This window comes from Myotis davidii, unplaced genomic scaffold (genome assembly GCF_000327345.1).
Source record: "Myotis davidii unplaced genomic scaffold, ASM32734v1 scaffold169, whole genome shotgun sequence".
In the NCBI taxonomy this organism is placed as follows: Eukaryota; Metazoa; Chordata; class Mammalia; order Chiroptera; family Vespertilionidae; genus Myotis; species Myotis davidii.
Window position 1 is genome coordinate 2435791 of NW_006383005.1, and position 19830 is coordinate 2455620.

Below are 19830 nucleotides of genomic sequence, written 5' to 3' on the forward strand. Positions count from 1 at the left end.
TTATTTGGTTTGGGATACACCAAAGCCCTCAGGCAGGCAATTCCAGTAAGGATTTACATGACTATCTGGTCGGGAAATTGTTTCAGCTACCATTGTCTCAAACAGTTGGTGCTTAGTTCTGACCTTTGCCAGGGCTCTAGGTTCACCAGCATTCTGGGCTCCTTGTCCACACCTCTCTGCTAGTGAAGACAATGGGCATCGTCCAACAAAGCTTACTTTGTGCCTAAATGTTTAGGCACTGTGCTAAACATTTTATATAATTATTTCATTTAATCCTCAACAATAGTCTTATGGGGTAGACTATTTTACAGATGAAGAAATTGAGGCCCAGAGAGGTTAACTGATTTGCCCAAGATTATCCATTCTGTAGTAGAGCTACGGCCTGAATTTCGATTGGTTCACAGTAAGAACCCTGAACACTCCTCCGCCAGAGGAGATCCAAACCCTGTCCTACCTCGGGAACTCCCAGTCAACTCCCAGTCAGGGTGACAGGCAGGGACTGGAGGGCCACTTGGTCAGGTGTCATTGCTGGGGCCAACTGTGGGGATGGGATGCCTGCAAGGGCATCCTGCTTGCAGACTGGACTGGTTGCTATCAAGAAATGAACTCTCAAGGGCTCAGCTCTGGGATGAGCACCTCCTGAGGCCTACTCCCTGTTCTCATCGTGTCTGCTCGGCTTTGCTGAATACAGTAGTTCTCCCAGACCCCCTTTTGCTGATGAGGAAACTATTGTCAGTAGAAGTGACTTGCCTGTAGTCTTTAGCCAAGGAAAGGGAGAGCTGGGACTGCACCCAGTCAAGACCTCTGAGGTCTGCGTTCCACCTCCCTGCCTGAGGTCTGGCCAGGGCCTCCTGGGACTTTGATACCCTAAGGTTCCTTCACACACTGCCCACCTGCCTTGTCATAGGGCCCAAGTCTTTCTCCCGGATTCCTCGCTAGGTGACTGAGATCAGGTATAGCTGGGTGTCAGTGACTAATTGAACAAACCTGGAAACAGTGGTTCCAGAGCTAAGAGGGCAAGAAGCATAGACCAGCTGTGATCAAGAGTGTGGTGCTCAAGGTGAGGGATCCAGGGGAGGATTCAGGGTCAGAGAGCCCAACCCTGGCGGGAGGGATGTGGCCAAATCTTCCACCTTCTCATTATCTTCACTGTTGTGAGGGTAAACATTGTGAGCCAAAGGTGGGGAGGGAGAGGAGGATTGGGACCTCTCAGCCACTTCTTGTTTCCATTCTCAGGGGCGGGGGGCCGGAGGACACCTGGAATCTCACCTGCACAAGCCCCTGGGGGAGCCTGACCTACCCACTTCTGGCCATGCAGTGCTGGGGTGAATCAGTCCCCAGGACAGGGAGCTATAGCATATTTTCCGCACAGGTGCCAGTGTCTCCTCTGGCACCTTCCCTACCACTCCAGAGGACATTGCCCTGCATCTGGGTGTCCCACCCCCCCTTCCTTCCTACCATAATTTGGAACCAGGGCTCAGTCAGGCCTGGAGTCAGGAGCCCCTGGTATGTCAGTGAGAGGCCTTGGGCTGTCACTTACTTTCAATGGACTCAGCTTCCCCAGAGCTTCAGGGAGGGAGCAGGAAGCAGCAGCTCCTGGAACCTCCTGGGTTTGAGTTTACCAGCCCCAGGTGTGAACAGCAACCAACCAATGGGGCAGATGAGAGGTGAGGCAGGCTGAGGTGGGGGGCTTCTCCACCCCTCTCCACTTCTGCCCTCCCTCTCCCCACGTTGAGCAGCTGCAATTTTAGGATTCTGAATCTGAGGTCCTAGGCATTAAGGATTCAACCATTTCCCAGCTTCCAAATTTTCAAAATTTGGATCCTGAGTTTAGAGAAACAGAGATTCTGTGCCACACCTTGGCTGCTGGTGCTAGACAGTGACTGGAGAGTTCCTCAGGGCTGCTTGGGGGTGAGTGGCCCAGGTGCTGCCAGGCTCCGTGTGCTCTCTGCACCCACCACCCCAGCATGCACACCCAACTGCCCCTTTCAAGAAGTCTGAGAACCAGGCCCTGCAACGGACCACTAGGAAGTAGCAGAAGAGACAGCCTCCTTGGTGGGGAGTGGGGAGAGGACAGACGGGCCAGGCCTCCTTTTCATTTGATAGTGGTGGGGCTGCCCTGGTTCCCAGGACAGGATTGATGGGAGGCCCCAGGAGGGCTGGTGGTTGGCTGGGTCACAGAGCAAGGTCTGGGCCACATTGCTGGGCAAAACAGGTACTCCAGGGACAGGATGTGGTGCAGCAGGCCCAGGGCCATCCTTGGAGGGTTAGTGTAGCTAACAGACCTGAGCCTGGGAGCCTGAAGGGGAGACATTGCAGGGAAGCTGGGCCTTGGCAGGAGCCTTGAAGTGTTTCACAATGCCTCCCCCCACCTCCTTCTGGTACCCACCTGGGCCTGTGGGCACAACAGCTGCCCTGAAAGAGCCCTGGGCATAGAGCAGGACCTGCCCCATGGGAATTTCCTTCCCATGAAGGAATCTGCCCCCTCCTGGAAGACTTCCTGGCTGGGTGAGCCCCTTCCAGCTCCGCATTCCTCTGGGGGTGCTATGAGTGTGCTTGCGTGTGTGCCTGTGTGCACTTGGACCCAGATGCATCCTTGAAGGTCCTGTGCTTTTGCCTGTGTGTGGTGTGATCAGCATTCCATGTCTCACTGAGTTGGGGTAGGAGGTGCTTGGCTCTGCACCCCTTGATATGTAAGCTGGGTGAGGCTTTCCCCCACTTGAGTGGGGTCCTTCTTCCAGATAGGCCGCTTTGTGGGTCTGCAGTTAAAATTTGACATTTTGTTCCCAAAAGCTTCCCTAGCCTGGTGGGGGAAAAAGGGCCTCCGTGAGGACAAGGTTGGGGACTGAGCTTTGCCAGATGACAACAGAACAGCTCTGGAGTAGGGTCTCTTGCTTGGTGAAGGGGTGCCAGAGCCCCAGCTAAAGGCCTACCTCTCCCCTCAAATAGGCCTGTTCCTGCTCCTTCTGTCTTCTTAGAAGGTAGACCTGCTAAGCCTAGGGAGGCTGAAGATCCAGGGAGTGTCTAGTGGTTCTGTTCCAGGACATGAACTAGGACACCCATCTGCCTCTACCGCTGTGGCCCGAAAACCCACATTTCTCAGTGCAGGGCTGCCCTAGCCGGCTCACCTGGAGGAGGGGAGTTGCTCCAGCATCTCTGAGGTCACCTGAGAGGAGCTCCTCCTCCCCGGGGTTGGGGCTCAGGCTGAGGGTTCCTGGGCCCTGGTCTTGACTTACTGTGTGACCCTGCTTAGGTTCTTGAGTTTCTCTGGGGCTCACTTTCCCCTTCTGGAAGTAGGAATGGTTGGTTGAGGTGATTCCTATATGCCTAAGGAGCAAGAGGTTGGGGGTTTCCAGGCAGAGGGCACAGAATAGTAAGTGAAGTCCTGGAGTAAAGTGTCAGACAGTGGGGTTGGGGGGAATGAGACTGGAGAGGAGGAATAAGCTTCAGGAACCAGAGGGTGGAGGCCTTTGAACCCCATTGGATAATGGGGAGCCATGGAAGGGGCAAACAAGCAGGGGAGAGGCACCTGCCTCGAATCAGGATGGGGGTGTTGGTCTCAGAGACTCCTGAAAGTCTGGGTGGTTCTGAACTCTGGGGAACAGTTGAGGGGTGGGCAGCTCGAGGGGGCCTGAGAGTCAGCACTTTCCTGTGTGGGTGAGGGGTGTTTATCGGCCAGCACAGCAGGAAGTGGCTAGGGTGGCCACAGAGGTAGAAAGAACTGTCAGGCCCAGCCATGGAGGGTGCCAAGGAGTCTCCGAGTTGAATCTTTGAGTCCTATTGCCTCAGCCAAACATTTCTCTCCCTACCCATGTCACAGGCCCCTGTCCCAAGCTCCTGACCCGGGTGAGCCAGGCCTTTGTAGATGTCCATCCATCCATTCCACCAGTGGCCGGACACGTCTAGTCACTGGGGATAGAGCTGTGAATGAGACAATATCCCGGTCCTCCAGTTGAGACGGACAGTGAACAGTGTTCAGTAGTGATACATGGGATGCTGGAAAATGATACAGGGTCGGGAGACTGGTGGGGGTACTTTTTAGGTAGAATGGTCATGGAAGGAAGGCCTTGTATTTGAGCAGGTGCTGGGAGTGAGTCGTGTAGATGTCTGGAAGAGCTTCCAGGCAGAGGGAGCTCCAGTGCGCAGCCCTGAGGTGGAGCACAGGAGAGGGTGGAGGAACAGCAGGGAGGTGGGAGGTGGCAGGGAGTGAGCTAGTGGGCCGTGCATGCACTGTCTTTGACTTTCTGTCTGAGAGAGGTGGGAAGTCACCTGGGAGTGAGAACTGGTCAGACTTGGAATCTGTGTTGAAGGCATACATTTATTCCTCCCAAGCTTGCAAGGTGGAGCTGTTGTAACACCCATAGTACAGATGTTGAAACTGAGACTCAGAAAAGTTATATGAATTTCCAATCTCACAGCAGCAGGAAACCCTGCCTGCCTACCTGTCTGCCTGTCTGCCTGTCTGCTGCCCTATATTTGGTCCCCAGAGGACCCTGCTGCCCTTCATGGCTTCCTGTTGTCTGAACAGTAAGGGCGAGTGTCTTAGCATGGCCTTCAAGGCCCTTGTCAGCCGGCACTCATCCTCCCTCTCTTGCTCCCTGCCTGTTTCTACACTGTCCCCTCTGGGACATAGAGTGGAAGGAGGGGCCCAGGTAGCTCCTGGTTCAGATTCTGGCTCCTGTGTCATTTTGGGCAAGCTACTTCACCCCTCTGAGGCTGTTTCTTCCTCAACTGTAAAGTGGGCCAAAGCTATCCACTTTCTAGATTGTCTAGGGAATTATATGAAATAGTCCATGTAACATGTTTAGCACAGGGGCTGGTGAGCCCTCCATATTCATGACCTTTAAGCAGGGATGGCTGGATCCGATAAGTGGGTTAAAATGTTCCCTGTGAGCCAGAGAGGAGAGGCCTAGGAAGGAACCTCTCCTATCTGTCATCTGATAATATAGTGGAGGGCACAGAGGTCACACAACAATTGCAGGCCTGAGCCTGTGGGGCTGGTCCCTCATCTCCTTCTCCCTTCTGGCCCCTGCCCCGCCCATCTGGTTACCTTCACCCCAGCAACAAAGGCAGCTTCCCCTTTCAGATGCCAGCAGCATTGGGCCGCTTATCTTCTGGTTTCTCCATTTCAGGGGACACTAGTGAGGGGGCAGGTTTGGGTCCCTGTTCTCTTAGGCTGCTAGTTCTGGGGTACAGAGGACCCCTCCAAATCACTCCTCCTGGGTGAGCACATGTCAGGTTCCTGGTTAACTCAGAAAGGATGGAGTCCAGCAGCCTTCTCTTCTCCTCCTCTGTCAGGGCTCAGGGCCAAGAGTGGCCCTCAACTCCTTTGGTGTGTGGTGAGGGTCCCAGCATGTGACTGGTTCTGTCCACTCCTGCTGCCTGGGAGTCTGTTGTCAGCCTTGTGTACTCCCACCCCCCTTGTGGTTAGCCTGTTTCTTCCTGTTTTTGCCTCATTTACAGTGTTAAGAGCCCCCCACCCATCTTCCCAAGGCGGTCAGTGGTCACAGAAGATCTTCCTGCAGTTACCTCTAGCATCTCAGGCCCCCCTTTGGCCAACACCTTACAATCTTTATTTTATTATTTTATTTTATTTTATTGATTTTTAGAGAGAGAGAAAGGGAGGGGTTCGGAGAGACAGAAACATTGATGAGAGAGAAACATCATCGATTGGCTGCTTCCTGCATGCCCCTTATTGGGGATCGAGCCCTAAACCTGGGCATGTGCCCTGACCAGGAATCAAACTGTGACCTCCTGGTTCCTGGGTTGATGTTCAACCACTGAGCCGCCCCAGCTGGGCTTGGTCAGCACTTTCGATGAGGGAGACACTTGCTGCTCTGTCTGGGAAGTCCCCAGCCCAGTAGGACGTGCCTGTGACTGACGGGCAGGGGACCAGTCCAGAGACCCAGCGGGAATGCCCCAGGTCTCCACGGGTGCTGTGGGGCTGGTGGGTCACACATTAAAATGGGAGGGCCTGCATGAGGCCCGAAGAGTGGATGGGGGAGTAGGGAAGGTGGATGTGGGTCAGGGCTGTGGGTTTAGGGTTCTGGTTAGGAGCTCTGCCTTGTGGCAAGTTAGAGGTATAGGCAAGAGGGTGCCCTGGCTACAGGTGAGGGAGGTGCAGGAGGCAGGGAGGAAAGCCCAGGGGTTCAGGCAGGCTGACGAGGCCTGGAGTGGATGGGGGTAATGAGGTTGGAGAGGAGGGTGATGTGTCAAAAACATGATAATGAGGAGGCAGTTCGGGGGAAGGGGAGGGCGGCGGTCCAGTGTGATCCATTTGGAGCTGGGGGATGCGAGGGGGATTCTTATGTCATGTTTGCTAATGGATCTCAGTCTATTTCCCATTTGAAAGCCCATGGGCTGCTCTCCGCGGCTGCCCTCTGGGTCCCTGGTGAGGGGACCTCATCTGATAAGCTGTGTCTTAGATCTGTGGGAGGATAAGCCAGTGGGGGGAGGAAGTGAGCTTTGGGTCTCAGTTTCTCATTCTCTAGTCCAGATGGCCCAGGAAACGAGCAGTTTTGTACAGTAGTTCTCTTAGTAGTCTATCCGTGTTATATTTAAAATCATAAAGCTACCTTATAATTGACAGTTTGAGGAACAAGCTGGAACAAACTCAATTCTAATAGACTTAAATACATATATATATATATATATACTTCCCTTCTAATTATACAAGTGATACACAACTGTAAAAACTTTAGAAAGTATAGACATGAAGGTTGTAGAAAGTGACAGTCTTTCAAGATTGGGGTGGGAGTTAAGGCTAGGCTTGAAATCGAGGTCAGGGAGATCCAGGGCCACTTAGTCTTTAATGTCCCTTGGTCATTAATAAAATGGGCATTTACTGCTCCAAGGAGGTTGTTAAAATATTCCGCCTGTCACCAGGTCCGCTGTGTGTGGGTGTGCACATTGCGTACTGCCTAAGGGCCCCTGGTAGGTGGGGACCAGTGGAGAGCTGGGAGAGGACTGAAGCCCAGCTGTCCTCTTTGCTTAGCTGCAAGCCCTGACTTGGGGCTCCTGAGGGAAGAGGCATTTAAGTGTCATTTAAATTAGCCAAGGTGGGAAGAGGCATTTTTTATTTGCTCACAGTCCCCGTGTAAGTTGGAGGCAGCCTTACTTTATCCAAGAGAGGAGCTGGTGGATTCATTGTGGGATGGGGAATGTGTGGTGCCCAGGGCCACCCCAAAGAAGTCCAGGGGCTAGTGGGGTGTCTAGTCTAGAGCCTTGCAGAGGGACATGGCTGGAGGCTGGGGGTGGTAGTCATTGGTATCAGAACTCCAAGGTGCAGGTTAGAGCCTGGGTACAAGACCATCACCAAGGGCCCCTTTTATCAGGAGCAGCAAGGCCTTGGTACTAAGGACTGGAAGTGTCTCTCTTCATAGTCCAGGAGTGAGCAGATGACCCATGTGGCCTCTAGTATGCATATGGTGACGTGTCACAGTCATCTGGATGACAGCCATGCTTTGTGGAGGGAGAAACTGAGGCTCAGAATGTGGCATGACTTGTCCAGGGCTTTAGGCAAGAAGTGGTGGAGCCAGGAACCTGGACTTGCTTTGTGTCCTGTAGGGAGGGGCTCTGGCCTGTGGCCCCAGCTCCCCACCAGGTGGCTGAAGTGGCTCTTTAGGCACCTAGGCCCTGGACCTCCCTACTCAGTCCTCACTGTCTGAGGGCTGCTCCTTGGCAGCCCCCACCACTCCTGGCACACCAGAGCACAGACCTCACCGCAGATGGGATGGGGCAGAAAATTGGTGGTAGGGTGAGTGACAGGGCAGAGATTCAGGGCTGGAGACTCCAGGGTGCCTCCTTGGTACCAGTATGCAGTGGCCACCAGGCCCTGAGAGACAGAAAATAGGCCCCTGGGCCCAGGGCAAGTGAGCTGTGCACCTGCTGCCTTGTCTGAGCTGGAGGGAGCTGGCTTCTGCAGGGGGGCGGGGGCCACTTCTGCACCCTCTGAGCTGGGAACCCAACCACCGCCCAGTTCCTCATATCTAAGGGAAGTGTCTCCAAGGCCTCTTGCCTCCATTAGTGGAGTCCTGAGAACGCCCTGCAGACCGAGGGTGGCCCTGCCCATAGGTATCCCCTGGTGACTGGGCTGGGGGGTGGGGGTGGGCTTAGAGGGTGAGGGGTATTGGGCATTGGGGGGCTCTGAAGCACTTGTACATAGCCGAGTTATTGGTGGGGAGTGTGGAGACTGAAGGCTGTGTGTTTGGTGGGGCAGATCTGTGTGTGGCTGCTAGGTCCGGTGGGAGGTATGTGTCCCTGGAGGTAGTGTGAGGTGTGCCTTTGTGGTATGGGTGGGGTGGTTTGTAGACCGGGCCTGTCCAAAGCTGGATGGGTGGGGTTCTTGGTTCCTGTGTCGGGAACTCTGAGGGGTTTCCTGGGATCTGGACACGGGGGTCCCTGCCCAACCTGCCTTGTGTGGGGGGCTGTGCAGGGGAAGAGGAGGTAGGGTGGGTAAGCTCAGGCCTGAGGTCTGGACACTGGGGTCCCTGCCCAACCTGCCTGGTGTGTGTGTGTGTGGTGAAGGGGAGGGCTGTGCAGGAGGTGGGGAGGGGTAGGTAAGCTCAGGCCTCGAGTCTCGACCCCTGGGCCTGCCTTTTCCCTCTTCTGCTCTCCCACACCATTGGGCCTCCCTCTACAGCTCTGTGTAGAGGGGGATCTGAAGATGCAATCGAGGAAGGGTCTTGGCTGAGGGGTAGGACCTTCAAAGGCTGCCCTGCCCTAGGCCTGACTAACTCATGCAAATGAGAGTGCAGTGGATGCTGACATCCACATGGTCAGCAGCTCTGTGGCCACCCAAGGGAGGGTCCCCAAACCTCTCTGGGTGTCACTGCTATCTTTTCACATTTCCTGTTCCTGCTCCACTGAAATCTCCCGTCTCTGCATCTGTCAGGTCCAGTCCCATCCCTTAGCCTTGCACACTCAGTTTCCTTTGCGTGGAAGGGCAACCTCCTATGTATCCTGCAAGGCCCAGTTCAGGAGTGCCCTCTGGAAGCCTTGCCGAATCCACCAGATAGAAGTGGTCACATCTCCTGAAGGCCCTGTTGGCCCTAGCAAGTGACCTGGGCAAGTTTCCACCTCACACAGCCTCCATGAAATGGGGTAAAAATACCAGGCCTTGGGATTGTTTGAGGAGATTGAGATGAAGGTGGGAAACTGGCAGGGGCTGGGCATGAAGTGGGCACTTAGAAAATGAAGGAGACAGGAGTGTAACTGTCCTTGAGCTCTGGGCCACTTTCCTGCTGGATTGTCGGAATTGGTGCCCCTCGTCAGTAGTGGCCAGGGATGGTGCGGGGGAGGTGCTGGGCTGGGCCAGAGAAGCAGTGAGATTTTAACTCTGCCCTCGGGGGTTGAAATGGTAGAGGACAGAAGGGTCACAGCTTTTGCTTCAGTAAGAGGGACTCAGCCCAGACCTAAAAAAGGACTGGTCGCCAAGAATTAGAGGTTCCAGATGACCCTTACTTACCTCTGGACTGAGTGCCCTGTGAACCCAGTCAGGTCGTGAGCTCTATCGTGGAGGGCAAGGGGCACAAGAAGGGGTGTAGACTCACAAGGGCACCCCAGGTTAGGTTGTAGGTTGGGTGGAGATGGACCCCCACCAATGGAACAACCAAAGATAGAGCAGAAGCAGTTCTGAGCTGCATGGCCCAGTTTCCAAGTCCTAAGAGCCTGAGGGTGGTCTAGGAGCTTGGCGTGCAGAAGGCGTCGGACCTTCAAGGCTGCCCTGCCCTAGGCCTGACTGACTCCAGAGGAGGCAGTCTGGATTCAGTGCCTGAAAGTGGGGAAAATTTGGGGGGCTCCCAGTGCCAAGCTGGTGCCTGATGCAAAAAAGTGAAGTGGAGGGAGTTGTGGGCCAGCCCAGCTGGCTGGGGCTCAGGGCATGTCACGGGCAACTTGGGCAAGTCACTTCCTCCCTGTGGGTGTTTGTTTCTTCATCTGTAAACGTCAGGGCTGGAGTAGGTCCTATGACAGGCCAAGCAGCTGAACTTGAGGGCACGGGGAACACAGAAGGGCTCTGAGCAGGGGTGGGATGGGGGTTGGCACAGCAGAGAGGTGCTGGAGGGAGACAGGGAGAAGCAGGGGCAGGGTGGAGTGGTGGGGTGTTGAAACCTGAGTTGGGTCTTTGGGTGGGAAAGGAGGGGAACCCCCCAGCTTTTAGCTATGTTGTTGCAACAGGATGACGCTCCCCTCTGCCCTGGTCCCTGTTCCCTGGGGGTGGAAACTCAATGATTTGTCATATGTCATAGCAGCTGGAGGGCTTAAACCTGGGGCGGGGGATGTTTCAGGATTAGGGTGGAGCAAGTGGGGCACTTGCCTTCAGTGCAAAATGGGGGGGGGGTGCGTAAAAAGTTAAGAAATCAAGATAAATAATATATTTTTAAAAAGCAATACTAGTGAAAAAGTCCAAGATAAACCAAATATCCAAATTTTATTTTATTTTTTTAAGTATATTTTTATTGATTTCAGAGAGGAAGGAAGAGGGAGAAAGAGATAGAAACATCAATGATGAGAGAGAACCATTGATTGGCTGCCTCCTGCATGCCCCACACTGGGGACTGAGTCCGCAACCTGGACATGTGCCCTGACCTGCCCTGACTGGGAATCAAATTGTGACCTCCTGGTTCATAAGTCAAGGCTCAAGCACTGAGCCATGCCAGCCAGGCAAAATATCCAAATTTTAAACAAAGAGGTTCAGTATTGGTGATTCTTTCTTTGCCTCAGGCTCTAGCATGGCTCAGCAAGGTATTGCTCTAAACTTTTTTTTAAAGGAGCTGCCTCCTCCAGGAAGCCTTCCTTGACCCCTGGCCTGGTGAGGGACATGTAAGCTGTTTCCACTGGCTAGGTGTTATCTGACCCCCTCCATCCTGAGGTTCCTGTAGGGCAGGTCTGAGGTCTGGCTCATGCGTCCAGTGCCCTGAGTGAAGCTGTCCTAGAAGGTTGTGAGTGTGAAGTCCTGGAGCCGGACCTTGATGTGAAGCCTTTAGTGTAGGAATAGGAACTTGAGAGAGGCCCAAGATGGGGTTGGGCCCTTTGCAGAGACAGAAGTGGGTTCCTGTTTTCCAGCCCTGGTCATTCCCTTAGGGTGGTTGGGATCATTACCAATCAATCCATGTTGAAGCCTTAGAATATGGCCCAACCTATAGAGCAGGGGCTCAGTTAATGTTTTTCATCACTCTGTGAGAGGCAGTGAGCAGCGAGGTTGAGAGTTTACAGCTGCACTATCCAACAGAAATATAATTTGAGCTATAAGTGCAATTTAACTTTTTCTGGTGCACATTAAAAAGAAACATGAAGTTAATAATATACTGTATTCAAATAAACATAGGTTAATTTCCATCCCCAGCCAAGTGGCCAAAATAGTATAGCAATCCTATTACGTAATAAATAGAAATTTATTGAGATATTTATATTCTTTAAAAAAAATCTTTATTGTTGAAAATATTACATAGGTTCCTCTTTCTCCCCGATGATATATTTATATTCTTGCTTTTTGTACTAAGTCTTCAAAACCCAGTGTGTATTTAATGCAGCACGCTTCATTACGCAGCCACATCTTGAGTGTTCAGTAGCCATATGTGGCTGCTACTGGCTACTGTCTTGTCTATACTATATTCAAGCTGCCCTCTTCCTAGCTGTGTGACTTTGGGCAAGTTATTTAATTTCTCTGTGCCTCGTCCGCTTCTTCATCTTAAAGTATGAAGTATATATTTCATAAGGTTGCTGTGAGGATTAAGTAAGTTAATAAAAAGTGATTAGGGCTCTGGCTGGTGTTGCTAACTGGTTAAAGCATTGGCCTGGAGACCGAAGGATTCCGGTCAAGGGCACTTACCTGGGTTGCAGGTTCCATCCCCAGCCAAGTGTGTGCAGGAGGCAACCAATTGATGTGTCTCTCTCACATCAGTGTTTCTCATCTCTCTCTCTCTCCTTCACTCCCTCCCTTCCACTCTCTAAAAAAGTCAATGGAAAAAATACCCTCAGGTGAGTATTAAAAGATAAAAAGTGATTCCCTCCTGTCCTTTCTCTTCCTCTACCCTCTTCTATGTCTTCCCATTTGTCCAGGTCTCCTTTTGCTTCTCAGGAATGCTCAATGTTTTCCCTCCTACTGATCTTGCCCATTTCTCATGAAGTTTATTGGTGTTTTATATTTTGTGATACTATTGTAAATGGGGTCTTTCATTCTGGTTTTTATCTGGTTATTGCTTATAACTATCGATTTCTGTTATATTACTTTAGAATCCAACTCACTTGCTTCCCTCTCTTTCCTTTTCCCTATCCTTCTCCCCCTTCTTCCTCGGCCTCCTTCCCTTCATCCTCTGTTCCCTTCTCTTCTCCCCCTCCTCCTTCTGGCATCCCTCTGTTCCACGTAGCCTAGCCTCATGGACTTTCTCTTCTGTTCCTGTCCTTGCAGCTCCCACCTCAGGCCAAGATGAGCAGCTGTTCAGAGTAACTGGGAGGACCAGTGTCCTGGGCAGCCCAGCAGGTGAGCCGGAAAATGGGGAGGGGAAGGGGGTTGGGTGTGGCAGGCTGAGCCCCAACATTGAGGTCGGGGAGTAGGCTTCATGGAGGCAAGACCTGAGGTCCCATTGTCCATTTTGAAAACTGAGGTTGAGAGGCAGAGAGAGGGTGAGGCCCAGAGACCTGAGAAGAGCCTCCCCGGAGGGCTGTGAAAGGTGGGGGGGACAGGGACCAGCGGGTGGGGGGGGTGTGTGTGAGTGTGTGGGTGTGTGTATCTGTATATCTGCATATTGGATTCCCTTCTGTGCCTGGCGAGTTACCATCTTTCTCATTCCCAGATGATCACGTTATCTTTTAAACTGTATTCATATTTTTGAAAAATGGCACAAAATTAAAAAGATACAGAGGATTTAGTGAAAGGTAACTTTCCCTCTCCTGTCCTCCAGGCTGCCAGTACTCCTCTGCAAAGGCAGTTTCTTGCAAACCCATCCAGAGGTATATTTGTGTATATGGGTGCTGTATAAATATGCGTTTCCTTTTTCTTAAACTTATTGAGGTAACATTGGTTAACTGTATAATTAATTTATAATTACATAAATTTCAGGTGTACATTATGTTTTGATATCTATATACTCCATTGCGTGCTCACCACCCACTACCATATATTTGACCCCGCTTTACCCAATTCACCCTCCCTACACCCGCTTCTCTGGTAACCACCATTCTGTTGTCTGTATCTATGACTTTACTTTGTTAGTTCATGTGTTACGTTTTTTATGTTTCACATGAGTGAAATTGAACAGTTTTTGTCCTTTTTCTTCTGACTTTCTGCACTTAGCATAATACTCTCAAGATTCATCCATGTTGTCACAAATGGCATACTTCCTGTTTTTTATGATTGAGTGCTATTCCATTGTACATATCTACCACATCTTTATCCATTCATCCATGATGGACATATAGGTTGTTTCCATGTCTTGGCGATTGTAAACAGTGCTGCAGTGAGCATAGGGGTACATATGCCTTCACGAATAAGTGTTTCCATATTTTTGGGTAAATACCCAGAAGAGGAATTGCTGGGTCATGTGGTAGTCTTATTTTTAACTTTTTAAGGAACCTCCATACTTTTTTCCATAGTGGCTGCACCAATTTACATTCCTACCAGTAGTGTACAGGGTTTCCCTTTTCTCCAGCACTTGTCATTTCTTGCCTTTTAAATAATAGCCATTCTAACAAGTGTGAGGTGGTTATCTCACTATGGTTTTGATTTACATTTCCCTGAAAACTAGTGATATTGAGCATTTTTTCATATACATTTTCCTATAAAACAGTTTTACATTATAAAACACTTTTCTGCACCTTGCTTTTTCACTTAGCAATAAATTGTTGTTATCATTTTATATTAACTTTAGACTCTGGGCAATTTTAGTTGGGATTGTGCTAGTCATAGTTTAATTAATTCTGGACGAACCGATGTCTTTATAATGTTGAGAACTGGCTTATCTAAGACATTGAATGTGTTTCTGTTTGTGTCTTTCTTTGGTCCCTCAGTAACCTTTAAAAAAATATTTGCATAGTTAAAAATTTAGGTGAGAGAAAAGTTGTGGCGTGGAAAGGCTCCCCATCAGCCAGAGGTGGGTCTCAGGGAGTTGATGGAACTTGATCTTCAGGCTCCTTCCAAGACCCAGGGAGGGGCCCGGGCAGTGTGTGCCTGTGGTCATGTGTTCTTGTACATTTTTACAAAAGTAAGATATTCTTTTTTTTTTAATTAAAAGAAAATTTTAAATGGGATATACCACATTATATTAGGTTCAGGCATACAACAGTGTTTCAGTATTTATATATATATTGTGAAATGATAAGTAAGATATTTTGTATTCTTAAAGAAAACATCTGAATTGGATAAGCTTCAGGTCCCGAGAAGTCTGGCTTTCGATCTGCCCCCTCCTGGCCTTTTAGCCTTCAGTTTTCTTTCTCAGAGGCAACCATGCTTAGTGGAGAGGGTCTAAGCAACCTTGTCTCCTATGTATCTTTTCAGAGATATTTTCTGCATTTACTAGTAGATGCATACTGATCTATTCCCTCGTTTTTCTTTCACATAAAAGGCAGAACACTATATATACTGTTTTATATTGTTCTTTCGTCACTTAACAACATATCGTGGAGGTCTCATATCGATAAGAAGGAGTTTCCTCTTTTTGTACAGTTGCTCAGTATCCTACGGTATGACTACAGCATAATTTAGTTAACCATTCTCTGGCTTATGGATGTTTTGGTTATTTCTAACCTTTTGTTATTTTACACGGTGTATAGTCATAACCGTCTCTGTATGTCTTTGGATATGCGCCAGTAAGACTGCAGGATAAGTGTCTAAGAATGGCTGGATCAAGGGCAGAAGTACTTGGGGTTTCCACACCTGCTGTGGCCTTGCCCTTCCAGAGGCATTCTAGCCTGCCAGGAGAGGAATGCCTCACCTCTCACCACTGAGTATGGGGAAGTGTCGTTCTCTTCACCTGTTTAAGAACCATGTATATTTCCCTTTCTGTGAATTTCTCTGTTCATATCCTTTGCCCACTTTTCTTTTTTAGGTTATTGATCTGTTTCTTTATTTTTTAAAAATATTTTTATTGATTTCAGAGAGGAAGGGAGAGAAAGATAGTAACATCAATGATGAGAGAAAATCATTGATTGGCTGCTTCCTGCACACTCCCTACTGGGGATAGAGGTCGCATGTGCCCTGCCAGGAATTGAACCATGATCTCATGGTTCATAGGTTGACCTCAACCACTGAGCCACGGCTTCTTATTTTTAGGCGCTTTTTAGTTTTTAGGAAAGTTAGTCCTGTGTTTGAGATGTGAATGGCAGATATCCCCTAGTTTGTCATTTCTCTTTTGGCTTTGCTTAGGGTGTTTTTTTATCATGCAGGAATGTTTGATTTTTATATAGTAGAATATCTCACTTTTTTTTTTTTATTCTTCTACGTCTGTATCATTTCCAAAAGGCTTTGGCTCTCTGCAATGATTTTTAAAATCCTTTTATGGTTTTATTTTTTTATAATCAAAACTTTGATCCTTCTGTAATTAGTCCTATTGTAAGTAGTGAGGTAGGAGTCTAACTAGTTTGTTTCTAGATTGCTCCCAACAACTTAATAATCCATCTAGTTTGAATTCCTTTTATTGTATACTAAATTCTTATGTGTAATTGGGTCTATTTTTAAATGTTCTGTTCTGTTTAATTGATCTGTCAAGATGCTGGTAACATGTACAGTCATCCCTCGGTATCCATGAGGAATGGGTCCCGTGGAGACCAAAATCCACGGATGCGCTAGTCTCTTATATAAAGTGGCATAGATTAATTACTGCATGTAGTCAGCTCTCTGCAACAGTGGATTGAAAATATGGAGGGCTGACTGTACTATTTTAATAACCATGACTTTATATGTTTTAATATGTGGTGAGGCTGATTCTTACTCTTTACTCTTCCTTTCCCTCACCCTCTGCTTCCAAAATTTTTCTGGATCTTCCGGCTTGCTTGTTTTTCCACATGGACTTTCAAGTCAGCTTGTCTAGCTAAATAAAAGATCCCATGTGTACTTATAGGGTTGTGCATATTTATAAATGAGAGAGAGTTCTATCTTTATGCTGTCTTCTGTCTGGGAGCATACTGTATTTTTCCATTTGTCCAGGCCTTCTTTTCGCTTCTCAGTAACACTCCACATTTTCCCTCCTACAGATCATGCCCATTTCTCATGAAGTTTATTGGTGTTTTATATTTTGTGATGCTATTGTAAATGGGGTCTTTCATCCTGGTTTTAACCTGGTTTTTGCTTATAAGTTTTGATTTCTGTTATATCACTTTTGAACCCAATCATATTACTAAATTCTTTTATTTTTTTTGTAATAGTTTCTCAGTTGAGCTTCTTGGATTTTCCAACTTAGAATTCATATTATTGGTAACTAATAGGTTGTTTATATCTTCCCAGCTTTTATTTATTTATTTTAAAATTTTTATTTATTGATCTTAGGAAGGGAGAGAGAGAAACATCGATTTGTTGTTCCACTTATTTATGCATTCATTGGTTGCTTCTTGTGTGTGCCCTGACCAGGGATCTGAACCTGCAACCTTGGCGTATCGGGTCAGCACTCTAGCTAACTGAGCTACCTGGCCAGGGCCTTCTTCCCAGTTTTTGTTTATTTTTAGTCTCTAGACCTTGCAGAGCAATGTGATTAACAGAAATAACAGCAGTAGTGAAATGGATATCATTGTCTCATTTCTGACTTTAAAGGAAGTTTTTCTATTGTTTTTCCATTAAGCAAGATGCTGGTGTCTGTTTTAGTTAAGTATCAATCTATTTTTATTTTAGTACGATTTTTATTTGTTTAAGTACCCTGAGTATTGAGTTTTATCATATGCCTCTTTTGTGTCTGTGGAGATGATCAGATGACTTTTCCTGTTTGATCTGTTAATCATCTCTTTGCGTCAAATATTTCTTGCTCTTACCTGGTCAGGAGCTCTTGAGTTCAGGGATGGGACCTAAGTCCCCATTGCCCAGTGCAAGACTATTTTGAATGAACAAATGAATGAATGGCCTTTCCTATATACATTACTCCTTTCCCCTTTGGTAGTGGGAGACCCCTCAGGCTATGTGATGCTGGGTTGACTCGCCTCCTGGGCATTCTACTTCCTCCAGGGGCATGCAAATGGGATGAGGCTCAACCCCTAGTCTAGGCCTGCTGGGGGACCAGCCCTTGGTATCCTTCAATTCCCCCCATACTTGCTAAGCCCCTGGGCCTAGCCCTCGGCTGGGAACTGGTGCCTCAGAAGGAATTGGGCCTTTACCTAGGTCTTGCAGAGGGAGGAAGTGTGCGTGCGTGTGTGCGTGTGTGTGTGCGTGTGTGTGTGTGTGTGCGCGCGCGCGTGTGTGTTGTGTGCGCTGTGCGCACACGCGCAATCATTGGCCAGCCTCGCAGTTGTGGCGGAGGCTGTGGATGGGGTGAAGGGTGGTACCATTTCTGGAGGTCCTGGAAGGCCCCCTAGAGGAGACATGAACTTGGTGTTAGGCAGCCACAGGGGTGGGGTGCCTGGTTTCAGGTAGAGGGAAAAGCCTATGTGTTCAGAGACCTGGCAGTACCTGACCTTGCCTGGCACATGCGGCAGAGGGGAGAAAGCTCAAAGATAGAGCTCAACCCATGGCATGGGAGAGCCACAGAAGGAGGCTGGTTGGGGAGCTACACCTGGGCAGCCATGCTCCTGCCTTTGACCTGTGCCCATCTATCTATTCCAGGTCTGGACAGAGCCCTGCTGGCAGGAACCATGACAGAGGCTGGGGATGCAGCACTGTCAGTGGCTGAGTGGCTGCAGGCACTGCACCTGGAGCAGTACACCGCGCTCTTTGAGCATCATGGACTGGTGCGGGCCACAGATTGCCAAGGCCTCAGCGATGCCCGCCTGGTGGACATGGGTGTACAACTTCCTGGCCACCGCCGCCGCATCCTGGCTGGCCTGCTCCGTGCCCATGCACCTCCAGTCCCAGCACCCCGCCCTACCCCACGGCCTGTGCCCAGGAAGCGTAATGTCTTCCGCCCACTGCCCTCAGCCACCACTCCACCTGAGCCACTTACCACGACCAGAGAGGATGAGGGACTACCCACTGCCCCACCTATCCCACCCCGGAGGAGCTGCCTTCCTCCTGCCTGCTTCTCTACCCCTTCCACAGCTGTCCCAGACCCTGCGCTGCCCCCTGTGCTGCCCCCGCTGCCTGCCAAGCGGCATTTGGCAGAGTTAAGTGTTCCACCTGTGCCCCCTCGCACTGGGCCCCCCCGTCCACCCGTGAGGTGAGTGGATGCTGTCCACGGAAGGAGGTACATGGGCAGAGGATCGCAGAGGATCCTAGAGGGTGGAGGGGGAGTTTGTGGCTTTTAAAAAATATATATATTTTATCGATTTTTTACAGAGAGGAAGAGAGAGGGATAGAGAGTTAGAAACATCAATGAGAGAGAAACATCAATCATCTACCTCCTGCACACCCCCTACTGGGGATGTGCCTGCAACCAAGGTACATGCCCTTGACCGGAATCGAACCTGGGACCTTTCAGTCCTCAGGCCGACGCTCTATCCACTGAGCCAAACGGTTAGGGCAGTTTGTGGCTTTTGGCACTGCAGTAAGAAAGGCACTTCAGTGGAGGAACAGCATGTGCAAAACCCAGGTGGGAAGCACCTTCTAGGTTGCTCTGGGCAGACACTGTACTTAACTGTTGGGTGAGTGAGGGTGAGGCTTGTGGATGGTGCTGGTGGGATGTGCTGTGAAGGCCAGGTGGACAGCCAGGAAGGTTTGAAGCAGAATGATCTGATGAAGCTGAATGCTAAAAGGATCTGGCTGCTGATGAGGTTGATGGGGGAGGAGGCACAGGGTCAGGTGAGGCCCTCCTCCGCTCCCCCACACACTGACAGTGTGAGAGAAGTAGGCAGATTGGAGTGAGATGTTGTTTCTGGAATGGACAGGACTTAAGGACAGCCAGGGTGTGAGTAGAGAGGACATGGGGAGCCACAGCAGCATCCAGGTTTCCATCTTCGGTGGACAACGGTGCCATCACTATCTGGGGACCCAGCGACAGCAGTTAGTGTGGAAGTGTTCAGGGTGGGGCCTGGTAAGTATGAGATACTGTGTGTGGGGGTGTATCAGGCTATGTTCTGGAGTCAGGGAGTAGCGTGTGTAGGAAACGGGAGCCTCAGTGACGAGCGTGTGGGGAGCGGGGACAGCCCAGGGCCTGGTGCTTGTGCTCTGTCTCTCCCTTTTACACTGAGGGACGCTCCTCAGAACTGTTTTCTCCCCTGGCTCCTGGTACTCCTTGTTTTCTTAAATTTCCTTCTATTTTTGTGGATGTTCCATTTAAATATTCTTCACATGTGCCCTTGCTTCCTGCCTTTGCTGGGGCGCCCAGCCGGAGGGAGCATTCCCAACTGGGGCTGGATGTTTGTTCAGGGGTGTAATGGAGATTTATTGTAGCCCTCGGACCTAGCAGCCTAATCTGGGAAGGCTTCTTGGAGGAGGAAGAGATGCACAGAGAAAGGTCTCCTGGTGCCTGTTATTGTTGGGCTCGGTGCTGGGTGTTTTGCTTACATGATCTCATTTGATCTCTTCAGCAAGCCTTTTGGGGGATTTGTGTCCTGTTTTCAAGCAGAGAAACAGCCTCAAAGAAGGGAGGGGAAAACTGGCTGGATACATGCCAAGTACATCCTCAGGGAGCCCCTGTGAGGAGGGTCTGGGAGGTTTTCCCTGTCCAGAAAGCAAGCTAGGACTGTGCTGTTTTGAAGTCTGATTGGTAGAAGCATAAAAGGGGTTTGTGCCTTTCCTGGGTTCATACAGCTGGGGAC

General features: G+C 49.8%; 1 protein-coding gene across 1 annotated transcript in view; it reads left to right on the forward strand.

Annotated features, from left to right (window-relative positions):
• The first annotated feature begins 8017 nt into the window (after positions 1 to 8017).
• Positions 8018 to 19830, forward strand: part of ARAP1 (ArfGAP with RhoGAP domain, ankyrin repeat and PH domain 1) — a 48639-nt gene continuing 36826 nt past the window's right edge. The window contains exons 1-3 of the mRNA XM_015557477.1: positions 8018 to 8073; positions 12410 to 12481; positions 17741 to 18290. Coding sequence (XP_015412963.1) covers positions 17770 to 18290 — 521 coding nt within the window. The 5' untranslated portion in view covers positions 8018 to 8073; positions 12410 to 12481; positions 17741 to 17769. The remainder of the gene's footprint in view (positions 8074 to 12409; positions 12482 to 17740; positions 18291 to 19830) is intronic.